The sequence below is a fragment of the Grus americana genome, chromosome 3, assembly GCF_028858705.1.
Source record: "Grus americana isolate bGruAme1 chromosome 3, bGruAme1.mat, whole genome shotgun sequence".
Lineage (NCBI taxonomy): Eukaryota > Metazoa > Chordata > Aves > Gruiformes > Gruidae > Grus > Grus americana.
Genome location: NC_072854.1, coordinates 66,913,210 through 66,928,761, shown reverse-complemented (window position 1 = coordinate 66,928,761; position 15,552 = coordinate 66,913,210). Strand labels below are relative to the sequence as shown.

At 43.3% G+C, this 15,552-nt stretch overlaps 1 protein-coding gene across 2 annotated transcripts in view; it reads right to left on the bottom strand.

Moving 5' to 3' along the window:
• The window catches only part of PHACTR2 (phosphatase and actin regulator 2), a 144,698-nt gene that overhangs the window by 107,699 nt on the left and 21,447 nt on the right, over positions 1-15,552 (bottom strand). Inside the window, exon 1 of one of the 2 annotated variants that reach the window (XM_054821642.1) lies at positions 4,713-4,878. The exons of the other annotated variant lie outside the window; for it this stretch is intronic. Within the exon in view, the coding sequence (XP_054677617.1) occupies positions 4,713-4,725 (13 nt within the window). The 5' untranslated portion in view covers positions 4,726-4,878. Of the gene's footprint in view, positions 1-4,712; positions 4,879-15,552 lie in introns of those variants that run through there. 2 annotated transcript variants of the gene reach the window in all.

Genomic DNA, 15,552 nt, shown 5'->3' with positions numbered 1-15,552 from the left:
CACTGACAGCCACATTTTGCAAGGACAATGAGTGAACTTACACATAAGAGTGAGGGGGAGAGAAAGGACATGCTGTTGTCCTGTCCAAAAGCATCTTCCCACTCTTGGGGAGAAGAGAAGGAAAAAGCTCAAGAACACATACACAAGTCACTTGGGCAAGGTACCACCAAAGATCAAAACAGAAGCTGCCAGCAGGACGCAAATGCTGGAGTTGTCATTGAGTGTCAAGGGCTGACAAACCCACGGTTACACCGCCACTGTCTCTATTGCAAGTGGGTTTGTTTCAATAGGTTTCCAAATTGATAGGGACAATTCAGCCAAGTTTAAGCCTTAGATGGCCAAAGGGTTGGAGAACCCTTTACGGGCAACAAGTGAACCTTACAACAGACTGTGAGATTGTTGTCTAGGCTAATTCTGCACACAGATCAGCTGGGCCACATTAGAGGTTTCTGAATATTGTGAGTTGATGAGAAAACCAGGATCATAATCTGAAGCCCACCTTGCTGTTAGGAAAAAAAACCCAAACCTGAATTTTTTTTTCTCTTACATTTTAAAAAGATGTGCTCTGTTTGCCTCAAATTCAGGTAAGAGACTACAAAGTATCTGTAAGGTCGAATCCTTAACCAGCATTCAATCCCAGCAGTCTTATATTTAAAGGATGCTAAATAAGTCCTACTAACTTACTGAAAGACAGAAATGACCAGTTACTTCAAAAGCAAAGGATTTACAGTCAGCAAACAGCTTCCTGTGTCTCATACCCTTCCTGTGGCACGTGTTATCACGCAGAAGGTTAAATTGACACTAGCTATTCACCCTGTCCCAGAGCATTTCAGGCCTCAAGTTAAATAGTCTTGCTATTTAAGCTCTAAGTATCACTACTGGGCAAATATGAAGTTCGATGTGCTACTGAATACTCCTCAGAGATAAGATATTCAATACACAAGACCTCCAGTCCCTTTGAAGCAGATTATTTACTGGAAGGCACAGCCTGCAGCCGCAGCTGTAGAGCCTACATAATTCAGGGTAACAATTAACCACAGCTAGCTCATTACTGCTAAAATAATATTCCAAGTGCAAAGAAGTCATATAAATCCCCAAGAAAGATGAAACAAGGCCTCCCATTTTTGTTCGATACTGGTATGGTGTGTGTGACGTGGCACCTCGCTATGGTGCCGTTCACCCTGACGAGATCCTTCCCCCCAGCTTTTGGCACCTCTCATCAGCACGCTCCCTGGGTATGAATGAGTGTGCAAGACTTGTCCACTTCAAGGTGAGATGTCTGCCCGGGCAGGACATTGCTGACTAGGAGCTCTGGGGGAAGGGATGATGCTGATCTCACTCCTTCTTACAGGAAATCCCCCCAAAAAAGCATCGCTTGGGAGAACGTCTGTTTCCGCAGCTTCTCTCTTCCTGCTCCCGCAAGTTTCTCACTACTTTTATATTCGCTTTCTTTCCCATGAGTTATTTCCAGCCCTTCCTTGGTTTTTTAAAGCCAGTTTTATTACATCATCGCTGTCGCCAGGCTTGATGGGTCTGGCCTGAAGCAGACGTGTGCAGCAAAGCCGGAGCCCAGGACCTGCCGGTGGAGGCAAGCAGGGGGCTGCCGGCTGCCCTCCCCTGCCCGTAGCGGCAGGCAGTCTCGTGGCTGAATACCTGCAGCCAGCCTGTCACAAACAGCTGATGCCAAAATAGGCAAAAAAAAAAAAAATACAACTAGAACTGTCCTGATGTGCCATACACAGATGGATGAATATTTTATTGTTATTCCAGGAAAGGCTTTTAAAGGAACACATGAGACAACGAATATGTGGAGCTGTCTCAGTACACAGATTAAAAATATAAGCAATCTAACATTTAAAGGAAAGGGCTTTTTTAATGAAAACTTTGTTTCTCAAAACCACGAAATAGCATGGACCATAACAGCTAAAAGGTGCACGCAGAGGACCTGTTAGCAACACTGATCTTTTTAAATAACAGTTTTGGCCAGAAAATTATTTTAATGATGGCACAGAAGATGAGTGATGAATTACAGAGATATTTCTGTTATGCAGAGCAGAAGATGGAGTTTTGCCCAACAATTATCCATGGTCTGACTTTGAAAGTCTCTTTGGCAACACGATGAATTTAATAACAAAGGCCTGATTCACTGACACTGATAACCAAATTGTTATTTCTAACACTCGGTGGCTGAAACTCACAGCTGTGCTAATATTCTGCAGTTCTGTATTGCCAGAAATAGCATTTCTTTAGGAAGAATTCAGGCAGGTATCCAGTTTGTATACATTAGCATGTTTACATTTCAATTGGCGAACTGCTGAAGAACAAATTAGTTAGGCAGTTAGTTTCATGGTTGCAAATATCCTGCTCCTTTCCATTTCATCTCCTAAGTGCCCAGATTACACCACGTGGATTTTCAAAGGTGCGCTCGCATCCCTGTAGAAGTCAGAGGGCACGGGCCAGATCTACAGAGGTATTCAGCTGCGCAGTCCCCACGTTGGCACCCAACTCCATTTGGATGCATTTAGGCATCAAGAGCCTTAAAAATACCTCTGCAGCCCCGGCTGTGTTTACCCAGCCCCCTGCAGACTTTTTGGAAAGGGGCGTATTCCCTACACCGCTCAAAGGGGGTGGAAGCATTTGGACTCTTGGAAGAGCTGCCTGGAGAAGGGACCGTGTCCATGCCACCCATGCGGCTGAAGCTCACTGGGGGTTTGGACCAACCTGGCCCAGGCAGCGAGAAGCTTGCTGGTAACCACGATGGAAGCTGGAGCATGGCCTTACCCTCTGATGTGATGTCCTCACTAAAGCTTAATTCCATCTGTTGTTGGGTTGGTTTAGGGTTTTTTCTTACAACTACTTTTTCATTCTCCTTCCAAAAGGACTATTTTAACTATTTTCAACTGTATATAGTTTTCTAAGAAATACAAAGTATCGGTCACTGTTTCTGCATGAAAAAACAATAAATTTGGAGTTATTTGGCAAACCAGTGTTATAAAAGGCTTTGAGATTAGTTGGTAAAGTTGTGTGGAGAACAAAGCCTTACTTATTTTAACTTCCAAATTTTGTGGATGGCAACCGAACTGGAATCTTCCTAAGGCAAAAAAATATATACACACACAGGAAAATCTGTTTCTATGGCTTTCAGATACTAGCTTCCCTCTTCACCCCCCCCACCAAAAAAAAAAAAAACCAACCCACCCTGGCCTTTAAAATAAACGTGACTCATTCCAGAACAGATTCCTATAGCTGGATTAAAGTGATAGCTCTGTCAAGACTTCAATAGTATTAGTTGTTGATGCTGAGGAGTTTAAAAACCTGGAGGAATTAGCAGCTCTGCCTGCCAAGGTATCTCTTGCCCACAGGCATTCTGTGCCGGAGAACAGGAATCCTTCCCCTCCAACCAGAAAATTCTGCCTCATCATGGAATATCAAACTCATGTCATTATCATTTATTATGTTAAGGTTTCTTAAAAGCTGGCCAAAGCACAAAGAATATTCCTAATCTTATTTATTTCACAAAAGTGACCATGTAGTTTTTAAGTTCATAGGTACTGGCAATGTAATTTTCCACAATGCCAACATTTTATTTTCTGGAAAAACTTCCTTTTTTTCTTTTGTCTTGGACTTTATAGAAATAAAAGCAGCAAAACCCTTTAATCTGTTTGTTGCAGAAGTCGATAGCAATACACTTGAGATGAGATTGACCTGGACAGTTTAGAGGACATAAGCAAGAGTTTTGCTATTATTATTGAAACAAAAAAAAAAAGCCACCTGCAAAAACCCACAAAAATAAGGTACACATATAGTATCACCTCTGAAATCTACTGTATAATTTTTTTCACACACTGTAGATGTGATAATCACTTTTAAGGTCAACAGTAGACAAATCTGATGATTTGAGCAGGTTTCAAAGGGCACTGAATCTACTGCAGATTCTGTGTCCTAATATGTATTGTACTAATACCAATAAATCAGTGCGACATTGACAAGTTCAAGTTTTGCAGCAGTCAAAGCAACATGCAAAATATCCATCCCAAAGAGCTCTCTTTTTGCTCTGCTTAGTGCTACAAGGTAATGCAAAAGGGAAATGCAAATAATGCATTTCATCACAGATGCAATGTTGGTATTGTGTGCACCTCCTTAGAAACCATGAAGTGCATTATTTGGTATGAAAATGCATGGTCTAAAGTTGGAACATCAAAGAAAACAATCAAAAGTGCAAATCTATTCAATATTTTATGTACTAAATATAAAAGAGAACAAGGCATTATACAGAGAAAATAGAAACAGCTTAAAGTAAGACATGAGACATGCATTATCTACTTTTTTAGCTTTATTAGTTACCTATCCGTACCTATTGCAATCTGTGACAGATATTTTCCTACAGAAGTACATTTATTTTCCCTTCCTGCCACATTTCCTACATATAGCTTCCAAAATAACACTGAAAACCTTAAAAAGGCAGACCCTCATTACAGTTTAGAATCACATTTCCAGGAAACACAGACTTAAAACAGAAAAAACCCAGACTGTTAAAGGGTTAACAACTTAAGTGTGTCACATTTTACACATAGAAATTTGCTTTAATAAAGGACGCTGAAAAGGAAGAAGCCACAAAGGCTAGAGAAACACATCTCCTGCAGCAAGTGAGACAGGATACAAACGAACCCCATAGCTCCACTAAGAGTAAAGATCTGTTTTCTTTCACTTACCAGCATTATCCATTTTCCCCCCTCGGTATTCAAAAAAAGCAGAGTTCCCCAGAAAAGCAGCCAGTACGGTCTCGGTCTCGGTCTCGCTCTCACTAATGAAGCTGGCTGCCCTTCTCCTGGTTATTAGACCTTGCTGGCAGTCAGAGCATACTTCATGCACTGACTGCAGTAGACATCACCAGGAAATTTATATCTCCAAGGATGACAAACAGCCATTAGCTCCATTATAGGCTGATTAAGATTGTGTGAGCCTATCAAGTAGATACTTAACCCCCCCCAGGGTTTTACCTCTTTGGGGAGAAAAAAAAAGAACTCCGAGCCTATAATATTGAATATATGTTTCTGAAAAGTAAAAGTAACGATAATAAGGAAAGGTTTAATGGGTAGGAAGGCAAACTCTACATAAAAAAGGGATATATTACAGAGCAAAGGGCTGTGATTTATCGGTGATGCAACAGCAAAAGTTTTAAGGAGAAAAAAAAGGGGGAGGAATCTATGGCTGAGAAAGTGTTAGGTTAGATTACAATTTGCAGCCATTAGCTTTGGCTGTGCTTTAAATCCTGCAAGTTCTGCACCTGATCTTCCCTACGGTTTGTGAGAAACACAGTAGATGTGGTTATCTGCAAATGCGTGTCAACATATTAATAGCCTGGAGACATTCCTTATTATACTGTCCACAGCTGAATGTAAGTAAAGGGTGAAAAGTAACTACAGGGCTTTACTTCTTTTAAAGTCAAAGTAAAACCACACTCTATGCTGCGGGGATTAGACTCAACAAGGTCCAAATGACATATGCTGATATGAACAGGTATTACTTCTCAATTTTCCATACCACCTGAGTCTCTGGTGCAGAGGCTTTCCCCCCATAGAACAAGCAAACAAAACCAGTATAGACTCCTAAACATTTCCCTTTCCTACACTTCTGGAGTTTCCTCCTTATAAATGAAAAAAATACCTTATTTTCAAATAAAAGAATCTGTGCCCTGGCAGCAGCAGGTGAACAGCAGCAGTACATGGAGGGTACCAGGAAATTTGGGTTCCATCCCCCATTCCGGTACCGATTTGCTGTGCAACCCTAAACAAGGCATTTTGTGCCAGAGTGTTTGCCCAGTGGCGAAAGTGAGACCATTACACACGCTGCCTTTGGTGAAAGAGAATGTCACAAAGTACTGACGCTAAATAAATGCCACACAGTATCTTCTCAATGTTTTCCCCTTCTTTTAAATAATTCACTCGGCTATTCCAATCCTCTTTATTGCAATGGAAAAGAAATACAGATTTTTGTGTCTGTATTATATTGACATGAACACCTCTCAGCCCCACAGCATCACATGAGCAACAAAATATATTTTCTATTCATCACCCTTTCACTGCCCCTTTGATCATACTTGTCCTTTTAAAATGTTAAGTAAAAAGACAGTTGCAGCACCGATCTATTTACACTGATTAAGAAGTGGAGAGAATCAATGGCTGAGAGCTAAAGTCATCAGCAAGAATGGAGGATATCTAGGGCATACTGGATATATTCCGCATTTCCAGAAAGGAAGCGCTTGGAGGGCTAAGGAGAGACTAAAGATTAGAAATCTGCCACACTTCATATTAAGCTTCTATTTATAAGTGGCTTCTAAAAAAGCTTATAAAAAATAGAAGTTATCATAAGCATGTTGCATTAGTACATTTTACAGATAGTTACAACCACACCAATACAAAGGGTTAAAAATTGCCAATAAGGAGCTTATTCATTTGCTAGACTCTGTATCAGTTAATGACAATTGATTAATGTGCCAATTTAGGCAATTGGTTAATGTGCATCTGATGAAATCTGGTTGCATAGGAGCACTAAACTGGAGGCCGTGAGCTGGCTGCCTGATAGATGCCACCAGTTTCCTCTAACTCCTCTGTGGGAGGCAGCTGCCTGGAGAGTGCTGGGCTCCTGGAGAAACAGAGAGAAAGTGAGGACCCTTGGTGGGTCCTCAAAGGCCCACAGGTCCTGGAGACAGCTGGGGGATGTACTGCGGCACCAACAGACTGCTCGGGAGAGTAGGGGATTGTGCCTTTGGGCCAGGATGCTATTGCTTAACTAAGGAAAAGCAGGCTGCCCGCGTAAAAGGAAGAGATTCCCTGGTTTGGAGATGGGGCTCTGCAGAGCTGCAAAACCTACAGGTGTCTGACTGAGCCCGAACAACACTGAGGGATGGTGACAAAACCACCGCAGGGCAGAAGGGCACATGCATATCTTAAATCCTAGCAAGTATGCAAATGCCTTGTGCTTGTGCTGATTAAGCTAAGAGAGACTGGGTTTGAATCCTTTGGTTTTTTCCTTTGAGTTTCACTTGGGCTGGGAAAGGGGAGCTACAAGCTTGAGCAGCCGCCAGGCGATGGTGCGGCTGTAGGAAACCAGCACTGACCCTTGTGGCTGGGAATACAGGTGGGCAACAGCCTGTGCCAAAGACACAAACCTGCACATACTTAGACCTCAGGGAAATGAAGAGCTCTAGATGGTGACTATTTGTATGTGGCCGACAGGTCCTAGTGTGCGCGCCATGGCTGAAACCCAACTTCAGGGCAGGTGGGCTTCATGGTGTACTTCAAGGTGCTGGTCCCCAACCACGCAGATGAGAAGACCTATGGGAGCATACCACAGCTCCCTTCCTGCCTCCATGCACAAGTTTCCTTCCAAAGAAGCCCTGGAAGACGGTAATGTGTACCCAGGGCCCATAGTGACATCAAATCAGATATAGTCACAGCCTCAGGTCAGCTGAGGATCAGGATTGTAAGGTGCTAACTAAAGTATGAGAAGTCCCAGTTACGACAGCTGGATAAGCATTCAGCTGGGGTGCTTCATCAGGGTTGTGTGACAGGTAACCATTTAGTAACCCTTGAAAGCTAACTATAAATGGAAACTTCATATATTACCTAAATCTCTTCCGTTTGAACAGAAAATATCTCACCAGGAACCTTCCAAAAAAAAAAAGAGAAAACTTTACAAAATACATGACTTTTTTTTTTTTCTTGGAGGTAGATTATTGCATAGAAATTAACAAATGTGCATGATCAGATGTCATTATTACAAGATTAAAGCAATGTCTCCCTGACTGCACATGGGCAAAAGAAAGATACAGATATGAGGTGGGGTTGAACAGCAGGCTGCAACTGTTAAAAGTTAAATATACATATTTTCTTGGCATAAACTTATTTAATTTGTGAGTACAGAGCAACTCCATCACAATCCATAGTTGCATGGTACTGAAATACCTCAGTCCGCTTAAGGACACTTTTGGGCAAGGACTCAGAAGATCAGGTCTGCACAGGTCCAAAGCTCTCTGTTCCCCTTCCCAAAATCGCATACTCCATCAACCTGTAACCCAGTTTTCTTTAGCTATGAGGTGGTCCTGGCTCACAGTCCATTTTGGTCATAAGCACTTAAGACCTGGGTTCAATTCGTTGTTCATCCACAGACTTCCTGAATGATTTTGTGCAAGTTCCTCCAACATCTGACCTCCTACAGGAACGGCTTATACCATTCTCGCTCCTTACACCTCAGCAGTGAGAGATAAACACACTGGAGGTTGTGCAAGACCCCGGCGGTACAGTGTTAGGAGCCGATGAAGCAGCTAAATCAGATAATCAGTGCCACCTCCTAGAGGAGAAAGCATTATGGGGTGCATTAGAAGCACCACTAATGACACAGAACACTAATGATCCCGTTCTTCAATGTACCTGATGTACACAGCCTGCCGCAGTAATGACATTTCACTCCTGGGAAAATCGATGAGGATTCACAGAGGCACAGCAATCTGCCCAGGTAAGAAGCAAACAGAGAAAGCAGGGTAAACAGAGATCTCAGCGCCCAGCCATCGAAACCACGTTGAGTTGACAAACCCACAGAATCGATGGGCACCTTCAGCTGTGGTGTTTCCAATCGTGACAAAGACACCTAAAAACACATTTAGAAAACGTGAAATCTGTCTCGGCTCAGTGCAGATTTGTCACTGCAAAGATCTGACTCCGTAAGATGCCATTTCGGGCAAAATGTTTCACTTCCCTTTCACTGTGTCTGTTTCTTCCCACACAGAAACCATCATGCAGGTGTCTCTGGGATAAGCTGTACTTGTTTTTAGATGCTGTGGGTTTGTAGAATCAACGCCAACACTCTAAATATATGGCTTCATGCAATTCTTCTAAGTATCCACCAAGTCCCAGGGCAATGACCGTGCTGCACACAAGGGGTCTGTGGCCCTCCAAAAGATGTTTCCTTCTGCGAAGTACGCTTCTCTCCAACTGTAGTGGGGCAGTGTCACAGGGAGGGAGGGAAGGACACTTTGAAGGCACAGGAATGGCAGCAAAAGATCTGGGCTCTCCTACAGATAAATCCCAATTTTTCAGTCAGTAACAAAGATTGCCACTTAGTGCAAAAGATGCTTTATAAACCACATCAAACCCTTTGATTAGTAACATCGTTATAAATATAAAGTTGTTAGATGCATGTTCTTCAGGCTTTAGGTATATGAAAACCATCTCTCCTCTGGCACATTCTTGAAAATTGCTAGGCAAAAGGGAAAGCCTCTTGAGGAAGTGCTGAACCGTATGCGTAGAATAGTTTTCCCTGGGTTAGGGATGAGGGTTCGGCACATGGCAGGACTGACCTCTAGCAGAAGCCTTCCTCAAGCCTCAGCAACAATTCCCAACATCACCAGGAGAAGGTTTTGCCAAACATCTTTTCCCCACCTCACGGAGGAGAAGAGTTTGAGAGCAGGACAGCAACAAGGATGCTCTTTTCCTGGGAAGAAGCTACGGTTCAACCTGGAAATGTTGTTTATATACCTCTATAAGTGCAGAGGATGCTTTATTTTGCTGAGCAAACAACAGGAGCCTTTTGTTCCCTGGGAAGACTTTATCCTTGAACAGCCCGGCCAGATGCAGAGGTTCTGACTCTTGCCAAAAGCTGCAAGAGGAGAAGCAACACCACTGAAGTCAACAGATTTAAACTGATAGAAAACAAGAAGAGAGTGGGATCCAGACAGCAATGTGTGGTCGTTGTAGGTGGGGAATTTCACAGCACAGATGGGTTTTCAGAGGGAGCAGGAAGGGGCTGGGCACATGTTGGAGCGTAGTGCAGAGTGAGTGGCAGGGCTGAGAGAGAGGAGGCACAGAGGCGGTGGGAAGGCAAAGCAGGGATGCGGGAAGAGGTCAAGAAGGAAGTTTCAGCGTATCATGAAGAGGGGTGCTTTGTGGGAAACAGAAGCAAGGACAAGAAAACCACCTCTAAATGCTCGATTATTTAAGTAAACTCTAACTTGTTTCTGAATCCCAGCTTTTAGTGAACTCATATCTAGAAAGAGGTGTGGTACGTGCTCAGTTTGAAACGTGGAAAAATCAACACAAGTTTTTCCCCCGTGGTTTTCCCACTGATCCTGTTATGGAGAGGGGCAGCTTTGTACATACCTAACTGCCTACCTAGCTGTGGAAATCTTCAGAGATCTTCTTGGATTTGGATGTGCTTGAACGATTTATGCCATGCCCTGACATGACCAAAAGTAAATATATATTAAATATCTGCTGGTGCCACCATGAGCACAGCTGCACAGCTGGCAATGGGAGCCTCAGAAACAAGACGTCTAATACTTGTAGCATTTTTATGACTATTTAAACCAGCTCAGAACTATTGGCAGGCTGTCTGCCTTCAGAGTACAATTAAATCTACTCAGAGTCAGGTCTAATTGACATGCTGGTTGCTCAGACTCATCTGCGCTCTCTCCTGCCTCTTAGACAGCCACTACTTCTGTATCGCTTCCCCTTCTTCCCTCCTCTTGCCCTCTCTTGGGCACACGTACACACGCAAACTGGGCTGCAGTTAGTCCTCCTTGTTCTTCTCTTGCTGGAAGCCAAACTCTCAGAGCCTGCCACATACCAGCCCGTACAGACCCGAGCGTGGCTGCGACAGACGGAAGGTGTATGGATCCAAAACTGCCACGCATCTTCCACTGAACCGTCAAGTGTTCACCCTCAGAAACAAAATGTGCCCTTCTGTTCGCTTTTTACGGTCTCCCAAAATTGGAAACTACTTGAAAAAGCAAATGGCTACTAAAGGGATTAGGGCTATGGTTTGGGAAAGTGCAGAAGAGATACGTTCCTCTCTGTCACAGAAAACTGGCTAAGTGCTCTTCTAGGAGAAAGGCTATATCAGACCTGGACAGCCGTTTACGGTCCCTGCTATGGGTGTTCATGCATTAATATAACATATTGCTTACATAAGTGAATTCCGTCAAGCAAACTGAAATAAACTCCCTCCTTTTCTCTTTAAATATCACAAACAAGTGCATTGAAACGAGTAGCTATTCCTATGGAAACAGAGATGAGCTCCAACCAAAACCTTACCTCAGAGCATGGCCTTTGTTATCCAAAGTGCCAGGCTAAATCAGGCATGGGAAATAGGGCAAATCAGGGCAAAATAAGACTATTGAGTAAATTGTAATGTAGCAGGCTGATATAATCCTCAGTATTATCCAATAATAACAAGGAATAGAAAATTTGTATCCATATGTACATTGTGAAATTAAGTACATCATTGTGAAATTAAGTCCTGGACTCCAAACCCTTTTTATGGGCTGCAGGTTTCCCACACCTGGGCTAGACAATCACAAAGCCTCTTTATAAAATGTTCTGGCTTTGAAAATCTCTGAACATCTTTGAATGTTCTGAAGCCATCATGATATCTGGCTAGATGCAGTATTTGTATTTGGACAGATTTTTCTATAAAGAGGCAAAACAGAAGCTCAGGATACAAGGACAGCCAGGTTTGGATGTCCGTTTGGCTCAGTCATACTTGGGCTGGTGCAGCAAGACCTCGCCCTCAGTGTTCAACTTGAGGAGGATGGCTAATACAAGCAAAAATGCTTCAGCCTTCTCTTGCAATGTAAAAAGCAAACGCACGTTTTGATTCATAAGGGATAAGGCACCAAGTAAAACAAAAGGCCTTTATGGCAGAGAAAGTTACAGTAAGAAGCAATGGTTGAAAACTGGGAACAGGCAGTTTCCAATAAAAACAAGTATCATCTATTGCATCAGCAAATGTGATTAAGCTACCAAGGCTATCAGTGGATTTTCTGTCTCTGGAGGTCATCACATCAGGACTGGATGTCTTTCTGGATGACAACAATCAAACGTAAGTTACTGAGCTAAACAAAAGGGTAAATGGGAGTAATTTAAGGGCTTGTATCGCACAAGTCAGACCTAATAACCCCTCTGGCATTAGTGCTATGAATCCGTGTAAAAAGGCCAGTCTTCATTATCATTGCTGAAATGAAATACCAGACTTTTATCATGCCTTAATGACTGCATATAATAGATTTATAAAACATTTTACCCTGCTCCTTATCTTGGGACCTTATTCTTACCTTCTGCCCACCACTTTTCCTCTTGTGTGTTCTGCAGATTTCTCTCTTGTAATCTTATGTACAATGAAAAGAGAGGGAATTTAACTTTACTGAGAGGTATAAACGTAGTTCTTTTTCTGTTTTGCCTTAAAATCTGCTAACAGATAATTCAGTGAAGGAAAACCAAGGAAAGACAATATATTCTGTTCTGAGGATCTGAGGTAACATCCCACTCACGGTGAAGCCAACAGCAAAACTTCCACTTCAGTGGGGCCAGGGCTTCATCTCTGGACATAAAACATGTGGTCAGGCTTATGTTAAGGATAGGGGAGATTCTGGGTATGTCAATTTGTTTTCTGTAGTATGAGTAAGAATACATTAAGAAAGACTTAATGGAATAGAAGAGTGCATTTGAGATATTTGTCGTCATTTGTCTTAGTCCCTCCCTCCCAGTTGAAGGGAAATTTAGGCAAATGAGAACTAGGTAATTATCACTTAAATGTCAAATGCCACCCATAGGAAAATGGGAAAGAAAAAGAAGTCTTTCAAAATCTGAAGGCTGACGAACAACCGCTAGTGTGAAGTCATGCACTGTACATTATGCACCGTACATTTAGCCAGACAAACTTGACCGACTCTTTAGAGGTTAGTGTTTTGTAACTTGATTCATGAGACAGAAATCTGAGCGGACATAAATTAGAAACAACCAGAGGAGACACTTGACAAGATCCATTACGGAGAGGTGTAACTTCAGTTTATTACCTTACTGACTCTTCCCCTGAGGTCCTGCTAGTTATCATGTAGATCTCACTGCTAACCTGTGTTGCTTTTGTACTCCACACTGCGCATGAAAAAATTAAAATCCATCAGCCAGAAGTTACCGTTCAATAAAGGAGCACTGTCAGGTGCTGCCAGCTGTTCTGCAATATTTGGAAAGGAGAATGGTGGGAGAACCTAACTTCAACAGAGTAAAGGACACTGCTTGAGTGTGTTTTCCCAAATGAGTTTAAAAAATATCTATGTATCTATACAAATATATACAAATTTACTTTCTATATTACTGTACTGGGACTGCATTTTCGCTTAATTGCAACTTCTATTCCACATAAAAGGGATTCACTTTACCCATATATAGTCCAAGTTATGGTATCCATATGAGCAATTGGTATCTGTACAAGGTCTGATGGAATCATGTCTCATCTCTTTAAGCTCAGGGTTACTATTACTTCAGCCCCTGAGTTTCCATGGAGTTGCAAAGATTACTTTCCTCCTTCATGGGCAGGAGCTCAAGCTGAATAGGCTGTGTAACAGTGAGGCATGCCCAGCATGCCTAAATGGGCCCATTTATGTCATGCCAGAAGAGACCCCTGAAATAAAGCACTCACCTTTTCCCCTGTCTACTTCACTTGCTGTTTCCTGGTTCAAAGTGAGATACTTATGAATGAGAACTTCCTCTGCTTGATCAACCTGCTCAAGGGATCCAGCTAGACTAGAATCACAGCTCCAGATGCTGCCACTACAAGGTGCTTCATACTTGCGCCAAAGGATATTTCTTTTTAGCAAGTAATAGTCAGATATCGACTTCACTTCTCAAGTGCTGAAAGTGTGGTGAATTCATTGTCTGTTGGTGTATGTGTAATTTAACTCTCAGTACGCTTGTCAGTCACAGGAATGTCTGTGTTCTCTTCGACTTCTGCTAAACTCTTGTCCTTAACTACTTTAGGTACCATGTAGAGGATCACTTTACCTTTGTGTTGGTTTTGTGTGGCAAGGTTTTGGTAGCGGGGGGGCTACAGGGGTGGCTTCTGTGAGAAGCTGCTGGAAGCTCCCCCTGTGTCTGATAGAGCCAATGCCAGCCGGCTCCAAGACGGGCCTGCCGCTGGCCAAGGCAAAGCCAATCAGCGCCTCTGTGATAACGTATTTAAGAAGCAGAAAAACACTTAGAGAGAGCTTTTGCAGCCGGAGAGAGGAGTGAGAAGATGTAAGAAACTCTGCAGACACCAAGGTCAGTGCAGAAGGAGGGGGAGGAGGAGCTCCAGGCGCCGGAGCAGAGATCCCCCTGCAGCCCCTGGTGAAGGCCATGGTGAAGCAGGCTGTCCCCCTGCAGCCCATGGAGGAAGGATGAGGGGGTGTAGAGATTCCACCTGCAGCCTGTGGAGGACCCCACGCCGGAGGAGGTGGAGGCACCTGAAGGAGGCTGTGGCCCGTGGGAAGCCCACGCTGGAGCAAGTTCCTGGCCGGACCGGTGGACCCGTGAAGAGGGGAGCCCACGCCAGAGAAGGTTTGCTGGCAGGACTTGTGACCTTGTGGGGGACCCACGCTGGAGCAGTTTGCTCCTGAAGGTCTGCACCCCATGAGAGGGACTCCATGCTGGAGCAGGGGAACGATGAGAGGAGTCCTCCCCCTGAGGATGAAGAAGCGGCAGAAACACTGTGAGATGAACTGACCGTAACCCCCACTCCCTGTCCCCCTGTGCCGCTGAGGGGGGGGAAGGTTGAAACCGGGAGTGAAGTCGAGCCCGGGAAGATGGGAGGGGTGGGGGGAGGTGTTTTAAGAGTTGATTTCATTTCTCATTCCTCTACTCTGTTTTGCTTAGTAATAAATGAGATGAATTCCCTCTCTAAGTTTGGTCTGTTTTGCTCGTGACGATAATTAGTGAGTGATCTCTCCCTGTCCTTATCTCGACCTACAAGCATTTCATTATGCCTTTTCTCCCCTGTTTGGTGAATGAGGGGAGTGAGAGAGCGGCTCTGGTGGGCACCTGGCCTCCAGCCAGGGTCAACCCACCACAACCTTGTACAGTGTGATAATTTTCTAAAACCAGCAACAAAACAGATGTTCAAATACACCTCAAAGGTAATGAAAGGACAGGTATGTTTTAATTCTTATAAAATATGTATTTGCCCTGAAAGAAGCTAGTTAACAGCACTGGTTATTTTTATTGTGATTTGATAATGAATATGTTTGCTAGAACTTACTACAAAATGTGTGTGACAACAAACACAGAAATGAACTGATATCAGCAAAGCACATCAGAAAATTGGCAAGCTGGAGATGTGCCATATGCAGGTGTTGGGAAAATATGCGTTAGAGAGAGTTTGTTTTTGCTGAATGAACAGACAAGGTAAATATTTCCAGCTCGGGATGCAACTGTGTCACCATAGGCTATACTTTCATTAGACCACAGCTGGCCAGTATAGCAGAAGAAAAATGAAACCCCAGAGTCATTTCAGGTAGTAATGCTCATAATTCAGCAGCCCAGACTTTTTATTCTGAGTCAAAATTCTTAACAGTCCTCCACTCCAGCATGGAGCCAGAGGGTAAACTACTGTTAATGCAACGTAAAAACTTGCACTGCTGAGAGGTCTGTTACGATGAACTCAACAACATGTTATAAATCTGGTTCAGATTGCTTGGAGGCTTTGCTCTGAAGCATGCATGTCTGGGGAAGAAGGGCAGGAAGA